Source organism: Neolamprologus brichardi, chromosome 11, assembly GCF_056152115.1.
Source record: "Neolamprologus brichardi isolate AB-2024 chromosome 11, ASM5615211v1, whole genome shotgun sequence".
Lineage (NCBI taxonomy): Eukaryota > Metazoa > Chordata > Actinopteri > Cichliformes > Cichlidae > Neolamprologus > Neolamprologus brichardi.
The window spans coordinates 4,250,643-4,274,727 of NC_142114.1; the positions used below are offsets into that span (position 1 = coordinate 4,250,643).

The 24,085-nt window shown below is 38.8% G+C and overlaps 2 protein-coding genes across 4 annotated transcripts; both read left to right on the forward strand.

Annotated features, from left to right (window-relative positions):
• Positions 1-213: 213 nt before the first annotated feature.
• On the forward strand, positions 214-8,960 carry LOC102790766 (protein tyrosine phosphatase type IVA 3-like). 2 transcript variants are annotated; one of them, XM_006795880.3, is made up of 7 exons: positions 214-586; positions 2,981-3,409; positions 5,944-6,075; positions 6,239-6,331; positions 6,427-6,557; positions 6,792-6,866; positions 7,616-8,960. In XM_006795880.3, the coding sequence occupies exons 3-7, from the start codon at positions 5,980-5,982 to the stop codon at positions 7,731-7,733; spliced, it is 513 nt and encodes a 170-aa protein (XP_006795943.1). In that variant the 5' UTR covers positions 214-586; positions 2,981-3,409; positions 5,944-5,979; the 3' UTR covers positions 7,734-8,960. The 2 variants fall into 2 exon arrangements, with proteins under 2 accessions (XP_006795943.1, XP_006795944.1); XM_006795881.3 differs by lacking the exon at positions 214-586 and adding an exon at positions 901-1,032.
• Positions 8,961-9,692: 732 nt separating this feature from the next.
• On the forward strand, positions 9,693-23,759 carry zfat (zinc finger and AT hook domain containing). Of its 2 annotated transcripts, none has more exons than XM_087848009.1 (24): positions 9,693-9,887; positions 10,581-10,739; positions 10,958-11,119; positions 11,257-11,385; positions 11,605-11,718; positions 11,802-11,924; positions 12,019-12,098; positions 13,109-13,191; positions 13,365-13,439; positions 14,594-14,742; positions 14,865-14,956; positions 15,120-15,268; positions 16,392-17,304; positions 17,771-17,897; positions 18,032-18,264; positions 18,406-18,487; positions 19,743-19,862; positions 20,805-20,978; positions 21,117-21,205; positions 21,716-21,854; positions 22,098-22,204; positions 22,993-23,080; positions 23,201-23,298; positions 23,378-23,759. In XM_087848009.1, exons 1-24 carry the CDS (start codon positions 9,869-9,871, stop codon positions 23,576-23,578), a joined length of 3,705 nt encoding a protein of 1,234 aa, XP_087704135.1. In that variant the 5' UTR covers positions 9,693-9,868; the 3' UTR covers positions 23,579-23,759. The 2 variants fall into 2 exon arrangements, with proteins under 2 accessions (XP_087704135.1, XP_087704136.1); XM_087848010.1 differs by having other exon boundaries at positions 23,384-23,759.
• The last annotated feature ends 326 nt before the right edge of the window (positions 23,760-24,085 follow it).

The following is a 24,085-nucleotide window of genomic DNA, read 5'->3' on the forward strand; positions in this document are numbered from 1 at the left end:
ACCACTCGTTTTATTTTATTTGAGGAGCATGATGTGAAAAAACTGTGACCATGGACTTCCCTGGTTGAAACAAGTAATCTTCAGCCACATTGAAAAGTTAGGAGCTGAACTCTCACCCAATGCCTTCCGTGAGAGTGGGAGAGAAAGGAGTAGAGTGGATGAAGAAGTGGAAGAGCTGGAGGAGGGGGAGTGAGGCTCTTCTCCTGTGGCTCTAAGAGCATTAACTGTAGTGCGTTCTGCTGGTGACAGGGCTGTCAGGGTCAGATGACTGCTCAGCCTGATTAGACCAGCTCATAGCAGATCCTAAGCCCAACACACACTGCACCGTTATACCAAGGTGGATCTACGAGCTGGCACATTCAGTACGTCGCAGTTGAGGAGGCCAGAAGGGACACGAGGTGGATAGTTTAGTGTTATAGTGGGGCAGAGCGAAAGGTTTTCAAGGAAACATTTAACCTTCTGCTGCTGCTCCTTCCTGCTTGACTACCAGGACCAAAGACTGAAAGAGGTGTTGTTTTACTGTAACAAGAAGGCAGAAGAACTGGTGTTTAGCCAGTGTTTGGAGATGACGCTGAAGAGCTAAGCGGTAAGAACTAAAGCACTCTGCATTTGTTTTGTTGCTATATAAATAGGATAATTATATAGTGTTTCCCAATGCTGTCACAAAGCCAGGAGTACAACACCCTGCATTCTGGATAAGTGATGCAGAGAATTATAGAAAATCTCCATAAACATTTTTATCCGTGCTATATTGCTGCCACAGACAGTGAGAGAGAGTAAAGCAGGAGGGTACTGTTGTTCCTACAAAAATCTGATGTGTCATAGAATCACACACTAGTACAGATGGAGCTAAAAATACAGTTGCAGGTATTTAGAGTCTACAGGGGTTTACTATAACAGGCAGTCAGCTGGCTGTATGTCAGCACTCAAACTGTTGTAGAACTGCTGCTGCTGCTTCTGCAGGACTTTGGTGTAACTGCCAGTCAGAGCCCTGTGGATTTCCCCTGTTCAGCAGACAAGCTGTCCTCTGAGGTAAGAGGGAAGTTAAGCTTCCAGAAAATAAGTAAAAACGTAGTTATTTAGCACAACTTCTTTTTCTGAGTGATTTGAGTGATTGAATCTGATGCTCTTATCAGCTAACTGGAAGTCAGTAAACGAATGTGTAATCTAATCTGTTTAAAGACCACTACTATCCGTTTCGTTCAGCTTTACATTTCAGACCTTGTGAAGAAGTAATCATAAGGTGGCTCTAAAATAATACTGAGATCCATTTTAGCCTCTCTGTGTCCTGATCCACCATGTGACAGTGAAACAGCTAGGCAGCCAGTCTGGAGACATGCCTATTTTTACAAACCAAACTACACTCTAAGGTGAAAGTGCCAATTGGCTTTACAGGTTTAACTGGAATTACTTCTGATGTCTGTTTCTGTATGTTACCCTCATATGAAGTCATTCTACTTTAGATGTTTGCTAAAATAGTGAACAGTTGACCTTTTAGTTAAGTTTAGATGCCTTAAAACAGGTTTCTGTGTACTCACAGAGTGTCTGTGACAGTGCCAGCTATGCTGCTTTGCAAATTAGCTTTTATCCCGTGTCTCCGTTGCAATTTTTGTGCCTTTGAGCCGCACAAGGCTTCAAGTGAAATGAATGTTCACTTTTAACCAGCTCAGTGGAAAATAAGCGACCTCTATCCCGATTAGCGGTGACACAGGATAAATTCCTAAATATAGATTGTCAACAACTTGGAACTGACTACCCTCTTCTGGAAGAGTGAGTGTGTAAGTCTGTGAGTGATTGTGTGTGCATGTCTGTGTGTGTCTGTGTGTGTTGTCAGTGCAGAGGCCAAAAGGTGACCAGAGATTACCTCTGGACCTTCCTTTGTTGTTTATTTGATTGCCTTGTTTGAGTTGTAGGTAGGATTATTTGGAAAGCTAAAAGTATGCTGCATTTTTTATGAGAAATATTATTAAGATGATTCAGTGCTTTGTTTTGAATCATACATTAAGAAGAGCCTAACACAACTTATATCTGTACTTTAGAGAAACCGCATTATAACTAACAAGCAGTGTTCATCCTACATGCTTTCATAACTCTGTATGTGCTGAACTGCTGAACAGAGCCTATTTTCCTGAAAATATATTGCTGATATGCATGCGGGGTTAAGGCTCAGAATAAATCAAAGCAAGTTACTTCAGATTCTCCACAGTTTCACAAAATATGTTTATCTTGCCTTTTTTCGTGCTGAGCCACAACAAAAAACACTTAGGCTAGATTAATTAGAGCATCACTTTATATGAGAATTTCTGCTCATTTTTTTCTTCAAAGCTAACTTAATTTTGTTGATATTGTACAAATGTCATCATCATCATCATCATACAATATCATATGGGTTATATCGAACGTCTATGTTTGTATGTCTTCTTAAATAAAGTTGAATTATATGTTTCTTGAAAGTATTAGTGTCTTTGAACATGTAATTGAGTTGTGATCTTAGTATATGGCAACCTTGATCTTGTTGTTAATTTAACATTAACAAATTAAGTTTTTACAGGGACTAGTAGTAACTAGTAACTACTCCCACATTTTTCATTCATTTTCATTCTAATGCCCCACGATTATCTTTAGTGTTTCTTATATCTTAATAAATACACACCCTGTGTATTTAATTGGTGTGTCTGTTCTTAATGTGTCATCCACTAACTAATCAAAAGGTGTTTTATCCCCTCTGTCTAATAGAAGGTCTGTATTATCATACTGTATGAGTAAGAATATTTATAATATGTGTGAATGCTTATATGTGTCTTTTTTGGGTGTAACTGTAATGCACATGTAATAAAATAGTTTGATTAGTATATATGGCAGCATAATATAACTGCGTTATATGGAACTGAAGAAAACTGAATATGTGCTAAATTACTAAAAGGACCACGATCAGTGTCATTTCAGTGGAAGTTGACTTTTAATATATTTTGTATTTCAGAATTGCTGGTTGATGGAGTTTGTGAGGCGAAGTGGTGACTACTGCCACGCCCAACACATTTAAACCCCATCTGGGATAATGCTGCACCATGTAGTCCTAGGGTTATGAACCCTACAAGACCACTGGCCTTTGACCTCTGAACCTGTCAGCTCATGGGGTAACAAGCGGAGCCTTGACACTGAAAGCTAACTGGAGAAAGACGGAAAGAGAGCGTGACTAAAACTGAGTGTGGTCAAAGAAATAAAAACAGAGAGAAAGTCGACACACTGTAACCTTCTGGACTATAGCAGACTGTTAACTGATGGGATAACAATCAAGACTATAGGACGTCAGACCTGGGAAAATATCTGAAAATAGGAGTTCTGGCTCACCTGGAGATCAAATATAAACTGAAGACATAGCTGCTAAACGCAACAGCTGGAGCTAAAGGTGAGGAGTCAATGACCTAAATCTAGTAATGCATCAACACTTTCTTAATATATTTCATTGGTTATATGATTCAGTAGAAATTTCTTTAAGGCAGTCAGTATGAGATTAAATGATTTGCCTTTCTTGGAGAGTAGGTTTTACAAACAATGATGCTTTTAACTTCTAGGTCTTACATGGAAAAAATTACTTCTCTGTTTTCAGTGTTATTGAATTTCACCTAAGATCAAAGTCACATATTTCCTTCTCTTGCTCAAAGTGCTACTTTACACATCAACAATGTTTTGGTGTCTTAGTCTAAGTTGCCGTATTTTGTTGCTGGCACTTACCTGATACTCCTGGAAGAAAATGAAGAAGTAATGTCACTTTCCAGAACTCACTCACTAGCTTCTGAGAAAAAGAAAGAACAAGTCTCCAAACCCTGCTGTGAACAGTAACATGCATTAACTATTTTTCCCTGTTTTCAGGAAGTGTTAGGTAAGCATACATTATGGTACAGCTAAAAACTCAGGAAGCCATTTCACTTCCCGTTAATCCTATTAACCATCAGTCAGAGGCAGCAGAGAATACTTGCGAGCTGAGGCTCTGTCAGTTGGAATGAATGGAGCTAAACTGCTTAAATGACTCTACACCAGCTTCTAGTATTAGTATTCATGGATAAAAATTCTCTTATTGGATTATTTTACTCATTTCCTTTCATTATACTTACCAGAAAGCGAATGCTGCCGGTATAAAGCTGGAATTCTGATAATGCATGCTGATTGGTCAATTAACAAGAGTTTATAGTCTGCTGATGGCACTAGTTTCCAAATGACAGACATTAGAAACATAGTTAAGCTTAAGATGTGATGGTTGTTGAGTGCTGCTAGAAATTCTTTGCAGCTTGTCAAATGTGTGAAATCAAATGTCATAAAAGCCTTATGGTGTTGGGACCTCTCTTAATATTTTTAAGTATTAGGTATTGTAATTGTAATTGTAATAAGTATTTTATTACAATTACAATCCAACGCAATCTAAAAATGGAAGTATATCTATTGATTTTGCTATTGCAGTTCTGCTCAGTGTTAATAACTCTTTTTATAAACTACCAGTGATGAGCGGAGACGTTACAATCACTTTTTAATCAACATTTTCAAACAGCTGTGAAGAAAATGTGCATGTTTTGCAAAGTTTTGAAGACCTTTAGCTTAGTACAAAGTGGTATTTTACTTGTAATTTAATTACTTCATCTGCAGTTTTTCAGTTTTCTTTCCTGTTCATGAGGGAAGTCCAGTTTTGAGCTTGACCAAGTGCATTAAAATGAAGTTCAGCATCTTGGGTGGAAATGCAAAGGAGAGTCCCATTAACCGCAAATGCATCCGAGAGCTCTGGAATATCTTTGCCTTTCTTCTCACAAAGCTCTTAATTTTTCTCTCAGGTCCCATGCAGTACTCTCTTCAGCACTTTACCCAGGCTGAGCTACCCAGCAGCTGTGTGGTAGCCTATGTCACCATATTCAGCCTCATGCTCCTGCAGAAGTACAACAAACTGTCTTTGATTCAGTCCTCTTGCCCTAATGAAGTTAGCTATTTTAGCTACATCAACAATGTGGTTAATTTTCAGCGCTGAGCAGTGTAAGCCAATTTGTCTTATTTAAGCCCCGGCCTATCCAGACATACAGTTACCTGTGTGAATAAATCATTCTCTATCGTAGTCCCTCTGCGAGAAATCACAAAGCTGGTCGTGACTGCTCCATCCCTGGATGTGTAAAGCTTGGTTGCTTTTGCACCTTTACTAGCAAAGCATCTGGTGTCTGTCTTTGTTCGGCATCAGTCAATTTCCTGTGTTTTTCTGCATGTTTAGGCTCATAATGACAATTTAAATTGTTATCCTTAAACCCAGCAATCTGCTAACCACAAACTAAGAACACAACTTTATCTCTGATTTTAGTAAATAAATACTTTTTTCTTTTTCCCCCCCAAACACACATCTCATAAATGTTTGCTCTGTGAAGTTTCATTCACATACACACACATATCTACAAATGTAAATAAAGAAACAAACAAAAAATGTAGCAATCACCTTTCAAATAGAAGCAACAAAACTGTAATGTGATTTCCAATAAAAAAATAAATTTAAATGGGAGAAAATGAATGATGTATACCTATTTATATCTTAATTCTAATTTCCCATTGACCACATGGGGTGGGTCAGGGAAACCAAAGGGCCTAGGTCTACATTAATAATACGTTCTACTGATCACATTATGACAGTCCTACAACATGGACTACAGCTGCATAGGGTCCTATTCTTTCTGGATTACTTTGTGGGAAACCCCAGTGAAACCCAAAGTTGAGCTTTAGTATTTTGAAAGTCTTTATTACAGTTCAGCCATTAATATTTACATCTTATCATACTATTACTGGTGTTTTTTCTTGCTTTTACTAGCAAGAAAAAGCACATAACACATATCATTACATAACCAGTCATTTCTTGGCATTTTTTATCCATATTCTACACAAACAAAATGTGAAAAAGATGACTTCTGGTTTTTACAGGGGTTACACACGCCAGATATCTTCACACTGGTCAACATGAATCGCCCAGCTGCAGTCGAACTGTGCCACAAGAACATGAGATTTCTTATTACACACAACCCAACAGATGGCACGCTCAACTCCTTCATAGAGGTGAGAAATATATGTGAGTATGTGTGTCCTGCAAGGGTAGACAACATTATAATGACAAGCGAAATAAAATTAGGATATTACCTGCATGCTTGTTTCCCTCTGTGATGTCAGCTTGTGTATTGTGACTTCAAAAAAGGTTTTTTCCTCATTTTACCACTTCCAGGACTTGAAGCGATATGGTGCCACAACAGTGGTCCGAGTTTGCGATGTCACTTATGACAAAACACGGCTTGAGAAAGATGGCATTACAGTGGTGGTAAGTTCAGAAACACACACCTTTAATATGAATATTTACTCATTCTATGATCAAATACAGTACACCAGACAGCACCTGTTCGGCCTCTCTTTTAGGACTGGCCATTTGACGATGGAGCCTCGCCACCCAGTAAGCTGGTCGATGATTGGTTGAATCTGCTAAAGAAGACATTTCAGGAGGATCCAGGAAGCTGTGTGGCTGTTCACTGTGTGGCTGGATTAGGGAGGTAGGAGACATTTAAAGTAAAAGTTTAATTTAAAAATACAGAGGAAGGTGTGTGTGCACACATATAAGAGCTTCTGTACAAGTTAGCATCACTGGACAATAACTCATATGTTTGATTTGGAGTGCTTATACTAAAAACTATGACTTAAAGATTTGCCAAGAAACAGATAAGCAGAATTGATTGGACATGTATAACCTAAAACATGGATCGTGTTGTATTTATACGTGCACACAGGGCTCCTGTGCTTGTTGCTTTGGCTCTGATAGAAAGCGGGATGAAATATGAGGATGCTATTCAACTCATCAGACAGTAAGTATATCCTGTGTCATATTGAGGATAGTTTTTCTTTCCTTTTTTTCACTTAACGAAACTATTTCAGAAACCAGAGTGGTCTTATATACTCTATATCAGGGGTGTCAAACATGAGGATGGGACCAGAATCGCAAGTAGTGCATCAGGCCCACTACACGGAAATGTGAAGAAGGGCGTCAGTTCTGGAATCTTTTTACTCTATTTTCAGAAGTTTTACAGCTTTTGTTTTTGACAAAGACCCCCCCCCCCCCAAACACCAAAGTAAACATACAGTAGATTACTACATACCAAACTTAGAAAGTCTGCTTTGATGGTGGACTTTATCATCTTTTAACTCCTGGTTTGAGAGTTAATATGTGAAAATGATTTTGCTCTGTGATTTGTTTTACTGCATCATGGGAGGGTTAACTGTTTTGAGGGCTGAAATTGACCATAGAAGGCAAAACATTTTCTGTTCCATGCTGTAAAAATGCTTTTATTGGTATAAGTTGGGCATTTTAACACGGGAGCCTATGCTGTGTGAAAGTAGCTATAGAAAACATGAACTGGTAGGATTAAGTACACTTTTTCTATTATAACCTAGAGAGGAACACAATGAGAAATGCAAAACAAAAAGGTGACAGAAAAAGACTATTATACTTGAAAGTACAGCGTGCAGTGGAAGATAAAAGGTGTCTGTGAGCTCTCTGTATTTAATGAACCTCTAAAAGCTTTTTAAAGTTCATAGCATTGTGTTTGTGTTTCAGGAAGCGTCGTGGAGCCATCAACAGCAAACAGCTAACCTACCTGGAGAAATATCGATCTAAGCATAGGCTCCGTTTCAAAGACTCCCGCAAACACAAGAACAAATGCTGCATCGTATGAACACATGCACATGCACACACACACGCAGGCACACACACACAGACATTTCTCAGGAATTCAGCAGTACAAGGCTTCAGTCATTGTCACAAATACTAAAAACAGAGGCGTCAGTACCCATGTTAAATCTTAAAAAGTGTTTCTTCTTTGTTTCCCTTTCTTTTCTTTTAATATGTTTTTTTTTTTTTTTGCTTATTTGTTGTAAACAAACAGCTGCAGGATGGATAAAGGACAGGAAATCATTTTAAAAAGTGTTATAGAGGATTGTTTTTATAATATAATTCTGCAGGGAATTTAGCTATGAGGTGCATGAGCCACATTCAAATGTTCAACCGAACAAGTCCTGAAACTTATACAGATGTGGGGTGAAACTTTGATTCTGTTGTCCCTGGTCACTGGTTTTCAGCACCTTAAGTCTGACCCGACTTTAATGAATGTTTAACACTATCAGGATATAAAATTGTAAACAGTTAAATTTGTCTTTCTTTTATTTTTTTCTTTCTTTTTGGGCTTAAAAACCCTTAAAAACGTGTTTTTAACAATTTGGAGAGACTACAATTTTATACACCAACAAATCAGGTTTAATCCAAGGGTAATCTTAGCCTGAGGTATTAGTCTCATCCTAGTGCAAATGTTGCTGTGCATTATTAAATTATCCAGTCTAGTTTAAAGTTTTATTATTTTCATATGTATTGGTGTGGAGTTTATTTCAGTTGTATTTTACCTGAATGATGCATGTAAACAATCACTTTGAAAAAATCCTTTAAAAATCTGTTTTTGATGATGATGATAACAGAGCATGCACTTTTTATGCAAAAAGTAGAGTCCTTATGACAGTCTCTTTTATTGTAAAAGCATCTTCAACCTGAATTGATATACATAAATTAAAATGCATGAAAAACTAAATGGACAGTGAAATAGGCAGAGGATGTAAAACTGAATTTAGGAGAAGGGAAAATGTTAATAGGATCTAGCAACCCTTTGATTTACAATCTTTACCTGAAAGCATTTTAAAGCAAATGACAACTATTTTCTTGTTCACGTGACGTGTGTGCATATTTGTTTGCTTGTGTGCGCGTGTGGGTGTGGGTATATGAGGCGGCCTCTATACATTGTTTACTACTGGGGCTGGCCTGAGCTGACACTTTTTTATGTAAAAAAAAAAAAAAAAAAAGCTGTAAATGATAGTCTGTAAATTTTTTGCATTGTTTAATAAATGTTATGCCATTATCTCTGTATGTAGTGCGTGGTGTTTGTTGTCAGTGTTTGATTACATCATGTAATAATTCAAAAATAATTCAAATAATTCAAATTCGCTCTTCCTGGCAATTTAGCTGTTGCTAATAAGTGAAATATATTGCAGACAAATTCAAAACAGAAACATTTTTGTCAAATATTCCTTAAATTCCTGAAATTATTAATTAGTCTGCACTTTTGATCTACTTTGACTATGAGTGTGCTTAATGAGTCCTAAATGGTAAAAACAACCACCTTTAATTGCTATGAGCTCTTTATGATTGACACCTTAACTCTCACTTAATTAGAGCTTCTTCTATTCTTACATATTATTATGTTGAGTCTCTTTATATAATATCCATACCTGTAAACAACATGATGGCTTACTAGGGATATGTTGTGAAACACATTTTTTTTTATTTGACAAATATTTTAAAAGAAGAAAATGAAGAAACGAGAAAACCTAAGTATATTTACTGTTTTTGTACAATGACACATTTCTGACTATATTTGTATAAGTATATGATAAATAGCACAGACTCTGTAACACGTTCGTTTTTTTATCTCTAGTCTTTTCGAGGTCCGAATGTGCAAGCGACCAGCCAGGGGCGCTTTTTGGTCGCTTCTATCGCGTTCGGTGTCTATGCACCGTTAGCCTAAACGCGCTGCTTTGCGCTGCAGTGCGGTCCTCCTGCCACAGAGGGCGATGTCTGTTACAGTGCTGCAGCTCTAGCAAACTTCCGCTGGCCTGAAGGATTTGTGCCGCAGATTCGACAGAAATGTGGGTCTTTATTCAGTAAAAAAAAGACTGTAAATCACGATTTAGTGAATAAATTTATTCGCATATAGGTTCTGGCCTGTATATAAATTAGTATTACTTCGCTCTTTGGTCGCTGAGGGAAATGGATGGACAAAAAGCAGGTAAGAAATTTGGCTAGCTTCAACTCGAATATGTTTTTCGGGTCTTCATGTTAACTCGGGCCAAATCAAAATAAACAGACGTGCATGGTTAAAAAAAGGAAACCGTTTCATTTGGCGTTTTTTAATATTTTGCTCAAACTATGGACACTATACAGAAAGAAAAGTACAAATAAGCTACAAACCGTAACCTGTTACGTTAACACACAGTGTCACCTGACTCTACGGTCAATGTAGTTCCCACACTTAAATCAGCATTAAATGACAAATTATACGCGTGTACTTTACTATAGCAATAATTATTATAGAAATTAACAACGTATTTGCAACAACTTGTACAGAAGATCTGGTTAGTTTGGGAGTGGCTTTTAAGCTATTGTTCCTGTAATAATATGTTTCATTTGAGGTGGATTGGGAGTTGAGAGAAAACCGATTACTTGTTGGTTATTAATCTTTTTACATTTTCCAGCAGATTACATACATGCAGCATATAACACGGTAAAATTAGCCAATATCCACCCCATAATTTCTCATATTGCCGCAAAATGTATCTTCTCTGTGCTACAAATATTAGTTAATTAACACATAAACCTCTACGGTTCACTTGTTTATATCAAATCAAGAAAAAAACACGACGAGATCAACTTATTTAACAAAAGGCTCTGGATCTGCCACCTTTTCTCTCTGTGTCCCCAGCTGGTTCTGTGTTTATGTGTCGCCTGTGCAACGTCTTTTCTCCAAGTCGCTCCCAGCTACTTGCACATTGCTCCCAGCTGCACCCTCAGCAGGAGCCTCTAGATGACATCATTATTGCGCTGCAACCTCTTGTGGCAGATCCTGTGGAGAAGCTGGCAGGTCAGAGCACCACCACATCACCACTATTACTATCACAAAAAAAGACCTTACTCAGGTCTGTAAATGTTTTGACTTTTGGCTACACAGACAATGATTGCAGAATAATGTCTTCGTAGATGCTGTTCTCTTAGGTGGACGTGTTGCAAGAAATTTAAAAAAAAATTGAAAAAAACAGTGCTGCCTTTTTTAAACTGTTCTGTTGGATTATTGGCCCACAGAGACCCCAGTGAAGCGAAAACGAGGAAGACCAAAGGGCTCTACGAAGAAGATACGCACAGATTTGACAGAGGGCACGGCCATTTCCAGCCATTCTCCAGAGAATAACTCCAGAGAAGAAAAGGGAAAAAAGGAGGAAATTCAACAATTTAATTCAGCAGAAGGTGGTATTGTTGCCTTATACAGTGTAAATCAATCTTTTGTTACCTGGTAGTACTGGTCTGCAGACTGCTAACTGATTATATTATTTGGATAGCTGGTTCTTGTTTTGTATATGTTTTTGTAATAATGTTTTTTTTAGTACAAAAAAATGATGGGATATCAGGGCTGGAATGTAGACACTGCCATCGCTCATTCAGCAACAGGCGTCAAATCCTTAAACACATCTGCCTAAGAGAAGAGGATGAAGATGCAGATGAGGAGGAAAATGGTGAGGAATCAAAGGGCACAAATGTGAAATAATTTATCAGCAGGAAAGTCAATGCCTGCCGCAGATGATTTCAAAGAACAGTTAGTTGGAGAGCATGCTACAAATGTTGCTTGAAGACTGTTAAATCTTTTCACACACACACTGACGATGTTAAAGTAGATCTAGTTACTGTACCTAACATTTGAAGTTTATCAATTTAATACACACAATCATTTTCAGGGAGCATCTCTGGTACAGCAGAAGGTGAGGGAACGGAAAATGTGGATCCCGGAGGAGTTGATCCAAACCAGAATAAACACAACCAGACACAATCAGGACTTGATCGAGAAAGCAGTAAGATCATGATTATGGTTTCTTAAAATTAATCATTATTGGAAGAATAATGATCTGATTTATCTTTTGTTCTCTGTTTATAGAAGGGGGAAACTCTAGATCCTTAAAAACCAACCACAGTTGCATCTCCAAGGAAGGAGGCCAAGCAACAGGAAACAAAAAATCTGTTATCAGTGTTGTTCTGACAGAAGATGAAACACTTCCAGGTTGGCATTAAAGCGGTATTTAAGCCTGTTTTTACTTTCTGGCTAAAAATGCAGTTTTATGAATAACTATAATTCTTCACTTTTAATTCAAAAGGTGTTTTTAAAATGGTTCCTGTAGAGGAAGGTTCAGCAGAAGCAGAATCTGGTTCTATCAAACCTCAATCTCAACCTGAGGTAAGTGCTGGAATGCTGTGGAACAGCAAAGAGTCAGTTCACACAGATTTTAACCCCTTAAAGCCTGAAACATGGAATTGCCCAAATCAGTTAAATGGAGTGTTTATTGAACCTTCTGACAAATAAAATTATAATATATTAATTTTAATTTGTATCATATTTGCCACATCCAGCTATTTATGTAATTTATTCCTAAAAAATGTAACGTGCAATTTATTTTGTTTTTCTGGGGGTAAAACTATTACACTGATTATGTATCTAGGAGTCCTAAAAACATATGTATTAAATAGATTACATTTGGCTTTAAAGGGTTAAAATATGTTTTTTTATGTACAACAAAGTCTTCTAACAAAGTTACACATTTCAATTTACACATGGTTTGAGACCTCTTCCTTTTGTAACCATGTTAGCCACGTGCTGTTTTGATTTGATGTTGCTCATAAAACTCGAAATTACACAGAAGTAAAATTCATCAGCAGCATCTGTCCTTTAGAAACACAGGATTGTGCACAGTATTTACATTATACTTACTTTCTGGTGACATGTCTATAACCTGTTAACAGTGTTTTTGTTGCAGTGAAGAAAGTTTTAGTAGTTCAGCTGAATTTGAACTCGTGATTCTGTCCTAAAAAACAGCGGTCCCCAACCTTTTTCGCGCCACGGACCGGTTTATGCCCGACAATATTTTCATGGACCGGCCTTTAAGATGTCGCGGATAAATACAACAAAATAAAACTAGTACCGGTACCGAAAAAAAGCATAACACACGTGAAAAGACCCAGGAAAACAGAGTTAACGATAAAAAGATAACAAAATAACACTGAAAACCGATAAAAACCCTGAAAACCATACATTTCACACCTGAGCCTCAACTCTCGCAGCCCGGTACCAAACGACTCACGGACCGGTCCGAGGCCCAGGGGTTGGGGACCGCTGCTAAAAAAGATACCGTGTTTGTTTGTCCAAAAGTATTTTGTGACATTATTATATTGATCTTTCTGGACATTCAGCACTCTGCAGTCTTCCAGAATGAGTCACACGATGTTGCAAGTGAAGCCACCACAGATAACCCTCAAACAGACCAGGAGCCAAGGTAATAAATAATTTATTAAACCAGAAGATTTCTTGTAAGTAATTAGAAGTCAGTGTTATTGATTTTAGGTAAAATAGTTGATTTGTGAACGTTAACAATCTTTTACAAGATTTTTAAGTTTCTGGTTGTCACTGTGTGACCTGTCAATGTTTTGTTTTGTTTTCTATTCCTAGTTCTAATCCTACCACAACAACAACGACAAACAGCAGGGGCTTCCAGGAATGTTCTATCAAACAAGATGCTTCCACGTACGTTTTAAATATTTTAATATTTCTAGTTGTATTTTCAGTCATATGTTGTTTCTTCATATGTGCATCATGTGAAAAAATAAGCGCACCCTTACTGCCTTTACAGAAATTAAGAAAGTAAGTAGCATCCAGGTGCTGCTAATCAAATTCACTTGACTGTTTCAGATCAGCTGAGAATAGTTTTAAGGCCAATTCCAAACAATTTGTCCATCATTCTACAGCGAGAAAGATTATTTACAAGTATTCAAGACAGTTATTAATCTAAGCAGGAGTGGGCGTCCCACTAAATTATTCTAGTATTAGACCACTACATATAATACCTTGCAGGCCTCAGTTAGCATGTATAATATTAAAGTTCATGACAGAACTTAAAAAAATGGAAGCATGGATTAGGTTACATCTTTTGTAATAAAGTCCTTAGGACAGACAAAACCAGATGCAAAATATCAACTAGGGCTGCCACAAACGATTATTTTGATAGTCGACTAGTCACCGATTATTTTTGTGATTAGTCGACTAATCAGATCATGCATCCATTGGACGTAAAACACAGCTCATAGCAAGGCGGTGGCACTATGGTGATTAGAGCTTCTTTACAGCTGCATGACTTTGCAGTCATTGAGTGGACTCCTCTGTATACCAGAGTATTGTAGAGGCCATTTGCCCAAAAGCTAAAATGTGCAACAGATTAATTATCCCAAGCACAACAGCAAATCTATAACAGAATGGCTGAAAAAAAAGAATCAAGGTGTTGCAATGGCCCCGTCAAAGTCCAGACATCATCAGCCCGACTAAAATGCTTTGACCGGATCTTAAAAGCACTGTGCATAAATGAATGCCTGCAAAACCTCAATAAACTAAAGTAACACTGTAAAGAAAAGGAGGGCAGAATTCCTTTACAGTGATGTGAGAGACTGTTAAAGTCCTACAGAAAACTTACTTCAAAAATTACTTCAACTTATTGCAGCTAATGGTAACTACAAAATGCCGGATTTTATTTTACACAGTTTTTAGATTTGGGGGTACAGTGTGGCTAAAAGCTTCTTCTTATGTAATATGACAGAGGTTGGGTCCACCGTATTTCACCATGATATCAACAGGAGTGAAACTGATCAGCTATGAGAAATGTAATATTGTCACCTGCTGTCTTACAGTTTGCCTCAGAGCCACCTGAAAATTTTTGCCTGTGAGTTCTGTAACAAAATCTTTAAGTTCAGACACTCACTGGTTGCTCACCTGAGGACACACACCCAAGAAAAACCGTTTCAGTGTCTGCACTGTGACTACGCATCGGCCATCAAAGGTAAATTAGTCTATAGATTTCAGGTTGGCTGCGTAAATGAATACAAAGTTGAAGTTGATTGTGTTTACAGCATTAACTGGAAAAGGAAGAGTTGCACTACTTACTAGATTTGTCCTTTAAAGCAAACCTGAATGTTCACCTGAGGAAGCACACTGGAGAGAAGTTCAGCTGTCAGCACTGTCCTTTCAACTGCCTCAGCCCAGGACACCTCAAGGTGCTGATATACTGCTCTTAGTAGTCATAGTGTTGCATGCTGAGTATTATTAGCATTAACACACAGGCTTCAAGATATTAAAGTTCTCTTTTGACCGTGTTAGATATACTGAATATATTTTCAGTGTGAAGCTGCATGGTTTGTAATGTCTCTGTGGATGCAGGTCCATATAGAGCGTGTCCATATGAAGGTGAAGCAGCACTGCGGCTTCTGTGAGAAAAAGTACTCTGATGTCAAGAACCTGCTGAAACACATGGAGAAACGACATAATCTAAAAGATCCCACTGTTTACCAGAGCTACCAACAACTGAGGTTTGTCCTGCTGAAGAGGTTTTCAAACTGTGAGGTGCTCCTCCAGGGAGGTGGTGCGTGAAGTGTTGAATGGGGTTTATAGCCAAAGAGAGAGGGAAGAGTTCCTGATGTAGCTCATTGTAGATACACTATATTGCCAAAAGTATTTGCTAGAGAGACATCCCGTTCTTAATCCACAGAGTTTAACGTGATGTTGGCCCACCCTTTGCAGGTATAACAGCTTCAACTCTTCTCTGAATGTTTTCCACAAGGTTTAGGAGTGTTTATGGGAATTTTTGACCAGAAGGCCTGGCTCGCAGTCTCCACTCTAATTCATCCCAAAGGTGTTCTATCAGGTTGATGTCAGGACTCCATTCAAGTGCTTTCACATCAAACGTGTCTTCATAGATCTTTCTTTGTGCACTCGTGCGCAGTCATGTTGAAATATAAAAGAGCCATCCCCAAACGTTTCCTACAAAGCTGGGAGCTGAAATTGTAGAAAAGGTCTCGATATGCTGAAGCATTAAGAGTTCCTTTCACCGGAACTCCTATAAAAAAATAACCTCACACCAAAATTCCACCTGCACCAAACTTTACTCTCAGACAAATACTGTTCTCCTGGAGAACAGTATTTTCCCCAAATCTAGACTTGCCTGTCAGCTTTCCAGAAAGAAAGGCGTGATTAATTATTCCAGAGAGCACATGTCCATGACTCTACTGTCCAGTGGCAGTGTGCTTTACACCACTGCACCTGACACTTGCATTGTGATCGATCACGGTCCCACATTGGAATTCACTGAGCTCCTGAGGGTGACCGGTTCTTTTACAAATGTTTGTAAAAGCTTGATTTTATACACCTGTTGCCATGGAAGTGATTGGAACAGCTGAATTCAATGATTTGGATGGGTGAAGGAATACTGTGGGCAATATAGTGTTATTATTTTTACTAATTTGGCTTGTAATTAATTGCAAATGATCTTTGCGAGTCACAACACATGCATTTTTTTAAAAATTTGGGTGAAAAGGGGGAAAATTACTTAATTTTGTCACTGCCAGATTTGGAAACTCTGATCTTCGCTGATATCTCTGACTGTTTCCTGTGACCCTGCCTTTGTAATCTGTTCCGTTTGTCTATATAATCCAGGTTAAAAACTCGCCAGGGCCTCAGACAGCTCCTTTACCACTGTCACACATGTAACCGACGCTTCAAAAACCACCTAGAGCGAGAGCGCCACATGTTAGTCCACGGGCCTAAGCGTCCCTACGCTTGCCTGCTCTGCGACCATGCCGTGACCAAGATGGTCGCCCTCTCTGCTCATGTCAGGAAGCACCTCTTCCTGTACGTGTGCTCCGTGTGCAACGAGAAGTTTGTCAGCTCGCAGAGGCTGAAGAGTCACTTGACAGAGTGTCACCCAGGACTAGATCAAGAGCAGACTTTCACTGACTCCATCAACAGCAGCTACTATTTGGCTCAGCCTGGAGGAGACATGCTGGGGAGTGAGGCGAGCATGGACACACAGGAGTCCCGGATACCACAGGAGAGAGAAGAAGACAGAATACGAGAAGAGGACGGACAACATGGCACAGGGGGGAAGGAATGGGAAGATGTGGAAAGAGAACAGCTGAGAGAAGAGAGAGAGCATGAGAATGAAGAAGAACAGGCTAATAAAAATCCCGCTGAAAGTTTAGAGGCAGTGCCGCTGATAGATGGAGAGATGGGAAAGGAAGTAGGAATAGAAGAGAGAGAAGCACAGCCAACCTTTAAAGACAGACAAGAAGAAGCAGCAGCAGAGAAGATGTCACACATTAAGACGCCAGACTCATGCAGCTCTGCAGCTGAAAGACTCAAAGAGGACTCGCACACCTTGTTATCACAAGAGAACATTCAAAGTCCACACTTAGAGGCTGGGACTCAAAAAAATGGACACACACCTGCTGAGAACACACACACATCATCTTCATCTTCATCATCAGGAACTGTAACCCCGTCTGATGCCAGCGCATGCACACATTTGTCTGCAGGTCCAGACAACAGCCAGGCTGCACAATCAGAGGAGGTAAATGCAAAGTTATAATATGATTTAATTCCTAATGAAAATATTTCTTCTTTAGATGTTACCTCGTTTATCTTTTATATTTACATAAATGAGGAAGCACCTCCACATTAGCTGTATTATTCTTTAAGATCACAAACCAATATTACCAAGAGAAAAAAACACATTTTGTATTTTTAAAAAAAAAATGGTGAAAACAAGTGTAGTTTTACTGGGATTAGATTCCTTAATCCGGTCATATCCTTCTTCCTATTTGTATGACTTTAAATATGTAGATAGTCCTGCTTAATTTGCCAATGCAGAGATTCAGTTTGAAGTAGCGTCCTCTGCATGACTGCTGAGCAATAACTATTTTATAGTGTGTTTAGTTCTCACGATAAATCATCTCCGATAAATCACTCATGGTAAGAAGACAAGCATTTTTATCCAGTCTTATACTGAGGTTGCATTTGTCCATTTCTGCTGGTAGGTTTCAGAGGGTTCCCATCACAGCGCATTCGAGCAGGTGTTTTCATCCCTTCAGAAGACTCAGCTCAATATGGAGACTTTCCAGCGGCTTAGGAAAATTTATGGAGAACTAGAATGTCAATACTGCGGTAAGACAAATAAAAAAACAAAACTCTTTGAGTAGATTGGATTTGCTTTGTCCTGCTTTTTTAAATATTCACTTAACTGTAATTTACTGTTAAATACTGTGTGCAGCTCCTAATCACAGTTTTGTGCTGCACAGGTAAACTGTTCTGGTACAGAGTCCACTATAACAGCCATGTGCGCACACACACCAAGGAGCACCTGCATTACTGCTCAAAGTGCAGCTACTCTTCCATCACCAAAAGCTCTTTAAAGCGACACCAGATCCAGAAGCACAGTGGCTTGCTGCTGACTTGTTCGAATCCTGACTGCAAGTACAGCACGCCTGACAAATACAAACTTCAAGCACATATGAGAACACACAAAGAGCAGGTAACTAGCCTGAGCAGACCAGTTCCTAGTGATAGGCTCTTAATATGTGGTGCTGTTGAATTTATTGTAATACACTGAGGCTTAAACAACTAAAAATGATTGCTCCTTCAGCCTTTCCTTGTGTCTTCTCTTCAATTACAGGGGAGGAGTGAGACGTGTCCTGTCTGCCATCGTAATTATCCAGAGCACAGACTAAAGCACCACATTAAAACATCACACCCTGGTAAAGAACACACAAGTATTGCTGTGTCACTACAAAAAACAATATAACTCATTCTTGTTTGCTTTTATTTTAAAGCAGATTCAGATCTGTCTTTTTAAAACTGTCAGTATCACCTTTTGCTCCTGCCTCACTAAATCCAAATTATATTATTATATAATTATATATATTATGTTATTATTATAACTTTTTATTGGGCACGTATTGTGAGCACAGTTGGTCCTGGATATATTTTTTTTAAAGGTGCAGTCAGTCAGGTCATTTTATATAAAAATAATGTTGCTTTCATAAATACACAGTGTAGAATGGTCTTCTAGCAAATTAATGCGATTTCATAAACGTAGTTTTAATCTATTAAAAATACACGCGGCACTGATTTGTGGAAGCTGCCATGTTGGCCCACCATCTTGAAGTGGCTGAGATGGACGGGCGATGTTCCACCTACTTGAGTTTTATGTATCTGGCTAGAGACTGTCCACATACGTAGTACAGCAAAGATGGAGGAGGAGAGCTCATAGACATTTCTGTCCTATGGTGGCAAATTTTAAGTAGTGCCTCCACCATCAGACTCAGGATATGTAGGATGATGCCTCTGTTTAATCATCCGAGAACCCGTCCCCTTCACCAAAAAGTAAAACAACTCAACTGGGATCCGGATAAAAACCTCATCCTCCCTTTCCGCACGTTAAGCCTCATTTTACGAACTCAATTCAGAGCTCTAACATCCCTAAACATGCTTATTTATTCCAGATATTAATTGTTATCAGCAGATTAAACATGTGGCCGCCCCGTCTCCAGAGAGCTTTCAAAACGAGCCAACTAAACAACAACAACAACAGCAAAGCTATGCGTCATAAACTAGGTTATGCCAGCTAATGTTAGGCTCGAGTCTCTTAAAAATCACACTTTCCCTCTGATAAATAGTTTGATTATACTGACATTGAACAAGAACTTTTTCACTAAGTGTCCGAGTCCAACAATGTTAGATCCACTTCCAAGAAACTTTCCCTGATGCTGCTTAACAGCAACAATTGACTGCAATCTGCTGACATCTACTGGTTAGATTTTACACCCCGGACCTTTAAATGATCAAAGTGTTGCAGCTGCTTTCAGCCAAAGCTGACGCACAAGGCTAAAATAAATAAATAGCAAAGCTAGTTTCTGCTGCTAACCTTCACAATATTTTGATGCCCATTAGAAATTTTCCATCTTGTATATTTACTGCATGTTTCTTTGTTTGCATGGATGTTTTGGACAGACACTCTTCCTATACAAGGTAAAGGACTGATGGTGCAGCGTGCAGAGAAGTGCCCTTACTGTGACTCCTACTTCCTAAAGAACAGCAGTGACTTTCAGCAGCACATCTGGGCCCATCAAGGTCTGATAACGCTCTGCTCTTTAAAGCTGGTGAACACGCACACAGCACAAGTCCTCAGCACATGTGGGCGAGCACCTTTGCACAGAGTTTTACTGTATCATTATTTTTGAAAGCTGAGTTTCCATCTGTCCCTCTTCCTCCTGGCCGTCGTCCAGAAGAATGAAGCAGTCTGCAAATACACACGCAGATGTTGTTGAGGGAAATTGGCCCATTAGTCAAGCTACTCTTAAAATGATGAAAACAAAAACAAGCCAAATTGTCCGTGTGCGATGCTGGCAAAAGAAACACTTTAATGGCTATTTTTCTTTTGCACTGGTCTCTGCAGCAGGACTTTTTGTTCTGCAGATGTTTTTTTTTTAAGGTGCATGAGATTGCTAAAATTACTTTAAGACTGACGAATATGTCCCTGCTCGGCTGAAGCTGCTTAATATATACAGCCTGTTCATATCTGCTGTAGAGTACAACATTTTGTCTTGAGGAAGCAAATTGTTATTCCTGCTGGTGTTTCTTGGCCCCTGCTGTACTCGCTTGATTTGATAAGTTTTTTCACCTCACCAGCTTATAAAACAACAATTTTCAAAAAAGTTTATCTGGCTTAATTTTCTTTTTCTTTCTTTCTATTCCAATACTTGGCTGACTCTAATCCAGGTCACCGATGGCTGCACCTCTTCAACAGTCACTTGTAAATACAATTGGCACCAAGTATTCATAAAATATCCACTTTAGGCGCGTACCTCTTAAAAGTTCAGGAGTAAAAACATTTTCCTGCTGAGATTTGCTGTTTATGGCTTAAATATAATTTGAGTGCATTTGCAAACAAAGATTTCCATGTTCAAAATGTCTATTTATTTTTTGCTTAATAATTTAATTTTATTGCTTAATAATCTTTTCTGCTGGCAGCTTGTTAAGTGTGTGTTTGTATGTTGTTGTCTGTGTGGGTAGGTCTGAAGCCATACGTCTGCAACGTGTGTGACTATGCAGGTCGCAGTAAAAGCAACCTGAAGACTCACATGAACCGACATAATACGGAGAGACGTCACCTCTGTGATCTGTGTGGGAAAAAGTTCAAATCTAAAGTCACGCTGAAAAGCCACAGACTGAGCCACACGGATGAAGGTATGCACTTTGTTAAAATGACATTATGTATTTCTTTAATATTATAATTTAGAATTAATGATAACTTTGTGTATGTCACAAATGCTCTTAATGACCAGTGATGATAAATGTCACAGTGTTTACTTTGCGTCTGTCCAGGGAAGCGGTTTCAATGTTCAGAGTGCGACTTCACCTCGGTCTCTAAGCCTTCCTTACTCAGACACATGGAGCAGCACGCTAAATTTAAGGTCAGATTACATCTAACCTTACCATCCTCAGTTTTATTATTATTTATTTTTTAGCAGAATATGAATAGAACGACAAACCATCAGGGTCCATGATTTCATCTCAAATCAACACGGGCCTTCTGCTCACAGTCAGCGATTTGCATGAGAGTTTTATGATACAAAGTTTCAACACCTATAATGAGTGCTGTGAAATTTTAGCGTCATTTATCAAATATCAAAGAAGAAAATATATACTAATAAAAAAAGAGTAGAATAAGAAATACAGATGACTGAAAATAGTGTAGCAGCCGTAATCCTTACACCAAACTCCTTGAACCACAAAACTTTCATGCAAATCTCAAACGGTCGAGCAGAAAATGTTCTAAAAGGTTGATTTCAAATGAAATGACCCATCAGCATTCTGTATTTTAAAAAAAAACTTGCTTTAGATATGCTGCAAAATTTTACCCAACAAGAGAAAACTAAAATTAAACAGCAGCACTAACATGTCGCATGTGTTTGTCTCTGTAGCCGTTTCGTTGTGCTCACTGTCACTACTCCTGCAACATTGCTGGCGCTCTGAAGCGGCACTACAATGTGAAGCACCCGGATCAGAGATACGAGAATGCCGGACCCGGATTGCCAAACCCTGACGCCCTGAAACAGCAAGGTCCTAACTCTGCTCTCCCTCCACTGTGTCCAGGCACCTTGATTATTATTAATTATTATATAATTTCACTGCAGCTAGACATTTGTAAAACATTTGAATACAGCGTTGACATTTGTTTTCTCTTGGCAAGCTCTGGTTACTACATTGTCTGACCTCTGTCATAGCTGTAATTGTTGTCTGACTTAGAGTATGTAGGGTTTCAAACAAAGTGTAATGTAGCTCTTTGTGTGTGCTTATGTTTAGGAGGTATGAAGTGTCCCGAATGTGAATTTGTTTATGGCACAAAGTGGGAGCTGAACCGTCACCTGAAGAGCAAACACAGTCTCAAAGTGGTAGAAGGCCCTTGGGAGGTAAACAAATACACAAGATACAATGATAATAAAATAAAGCTAGCTGGGTGTGAACGCTGAAGTGTGTGGACTGGTAGCCTAGAAAGGGTATTCTGTTTATCCGGATGTAGAGTTTACTGTAGAGAAACGAGGCCCGGCGAGCTACTGTAGCTCTTCTGTGTTGTGCCATCTGCTTGATCCAGAAGAGAAGACTAACTGCTGCATTAGTAAGACTCTTTGGTTATTGTTTTGGTATCAGGAATATTGGAACAGATAATTTTCTCTAAAAATCACATCTCTGTGGCTTTCAAACCCCAAAACATACTACGCCAAAGAACTGGTCTACCCCAAGGATTGGGTCCCCCGGCACAAAGAGAGTAATGTAGTGTAGGTCGTGAAGTACCTGGAGGATTGCTGTGAATTATACATTGGGGAAAACAAACAGCCTCTGGCTAAGAGCTGCTACTTTCACACAATTTATGCTTCAGCAGGAAATCTACTACGTAACTTGATCTGACACTGAAGAAGTTACTTAAATGAATGAGAAAACATTTCTCCCACATCCAGATGAACAGGATTTCTATACATGAATGATTGAGCATGCATCCAAACATAGAATGAAATTTTATCACTTATTTACCGCTGTCCTGTTTGGCTAAGTAAAGAAGGTAAACATTGTATCCACACCATGTCATCCCCACCATGTCAGCACCTTAGTATCCCATAGCTGTAGAATGTTACCATTGGATGTATTTGTAGTAACTAGAAACTAACTTATTATGATCTCTTCCTTGTGTATGAATATGTAGGTGGGAGAGGAAGTAGAGGCGCAGTATGTGTCTGTTGAGGATGAACAGCACCTGTCAGAGGCAGCGTTAGCAACCCTGCAGGACAACGGTAAAACCTTCGAGAAGCATCAACAGCTTCAGGATAACTGAAGCTGTTTTATGTGCTTATAAAGTGTGTTTACCTATGTCCTACATAACACTGGATTCATTTAGTGCCTTTTCTGTTCAGTTAACATCCAGCAGATCACTGCGCTCAGTTCAGAGACTCAGGATGCCGTCACCTCCATGGTCGCCATGGCTCCAGGCACTGTAGCTGTTGTACAGCAGGTGAGCGACAAAACATCATCGTGTAAGGAGGTGAGATTTTACAAAATGGCAAAAAGTTTATGTTGAGCTGTGTCTGAAGTTGCAGGTGGCCGACGAGCAGGAAGTCGGTAACTGCGGCAACCAGCTGATGGTGGTAAACACAGAGGGGGCCCTAAATGGTGACCAGGTGATGGTGTTAGAGGAGGGACACAGCCTGGAGGCACTGACAGTCCTTACTCAGGGAGACGACACACACCACTATATTGTCTACGTACAGGAACACACTGTAGAAATCAACTAGTGTTTTGCTACCATTTTATCATAATGTACCAATAAACAGTAAAATATGGATTTAGCAACATTTTCAACACTTAGTTACATATATTTTTCAGACAGTAATGAAATTAAGTGCAATACGCCTGTGATAATGTGGTATATTTTGTACTAACAAAGTATATTTTAATAAAATCACTTCCCTTGAATGTGCTTGCTTCATTTCATCAAATTTAATGACAGGCTCATAACATGGTGCAATATATACTGTATTAGAAATACCACAAAGTAGACTTCCCAGTAAACACCAGGTGAGAAGAAGGTGGAAGTTAAAACCACAGATACCATTCTAAAATAAAAATAGTACCATGCAAACTGATTCATGTGTGATTTATTCGCACATTTATTTGTCGCTGAACCGCATTAAATATTATTAATTTACCTAGAACGGCTCTAATACAAATGATGTAGTTCCGTCTCAGTCCAATAGATGGCGGTGAAGAGCCTTTTGAGTGCTAACAGTGCATGTTAGTTT

Excerpts from the sequence above, each read along its gene's own strand:
- LOC102790766 (XM_006795880.3), top strand. The coding sequence starts at position 5,980 with ATGAATCGCCCAGCTGCAGTCGAACTGTGCCACAAGAACATGAGATTT. Across the intron at positions 6,076-6,238 it reads CGCTCAACTCCTTCATAGAG|GACTTGAAGCGATATGGTGC; the intron begins GTGAGAAATATA and ends TACCACTTCCAG. Across the intron at positions 6,558-6,791 it reads TGTGTGGCTGGATTAGGGAG|GGCTCCTGTGCTTGTTGCTT; the intron begins GTAGGAGACATT and ends ACGTGCACACAG.
- zfat (XM_087848009.1), top strand. Across the intron at positions 17,305-17,770 it reads AGGCTGCACAATCAGAGGAG|GTTTCAGAGGGTTCCCATCA; the intron begins GTAAATGCAAAG and ends TTCTGCTGGTAG. Across the intron at positions 23,299-23,377 it reads CTGTAGCTGTTGTACAGCAG|TTGCAGGTGGCCGACGAGCA; the intron begins GTGAGCGACAAA and ends CTGTGTCTGAAG.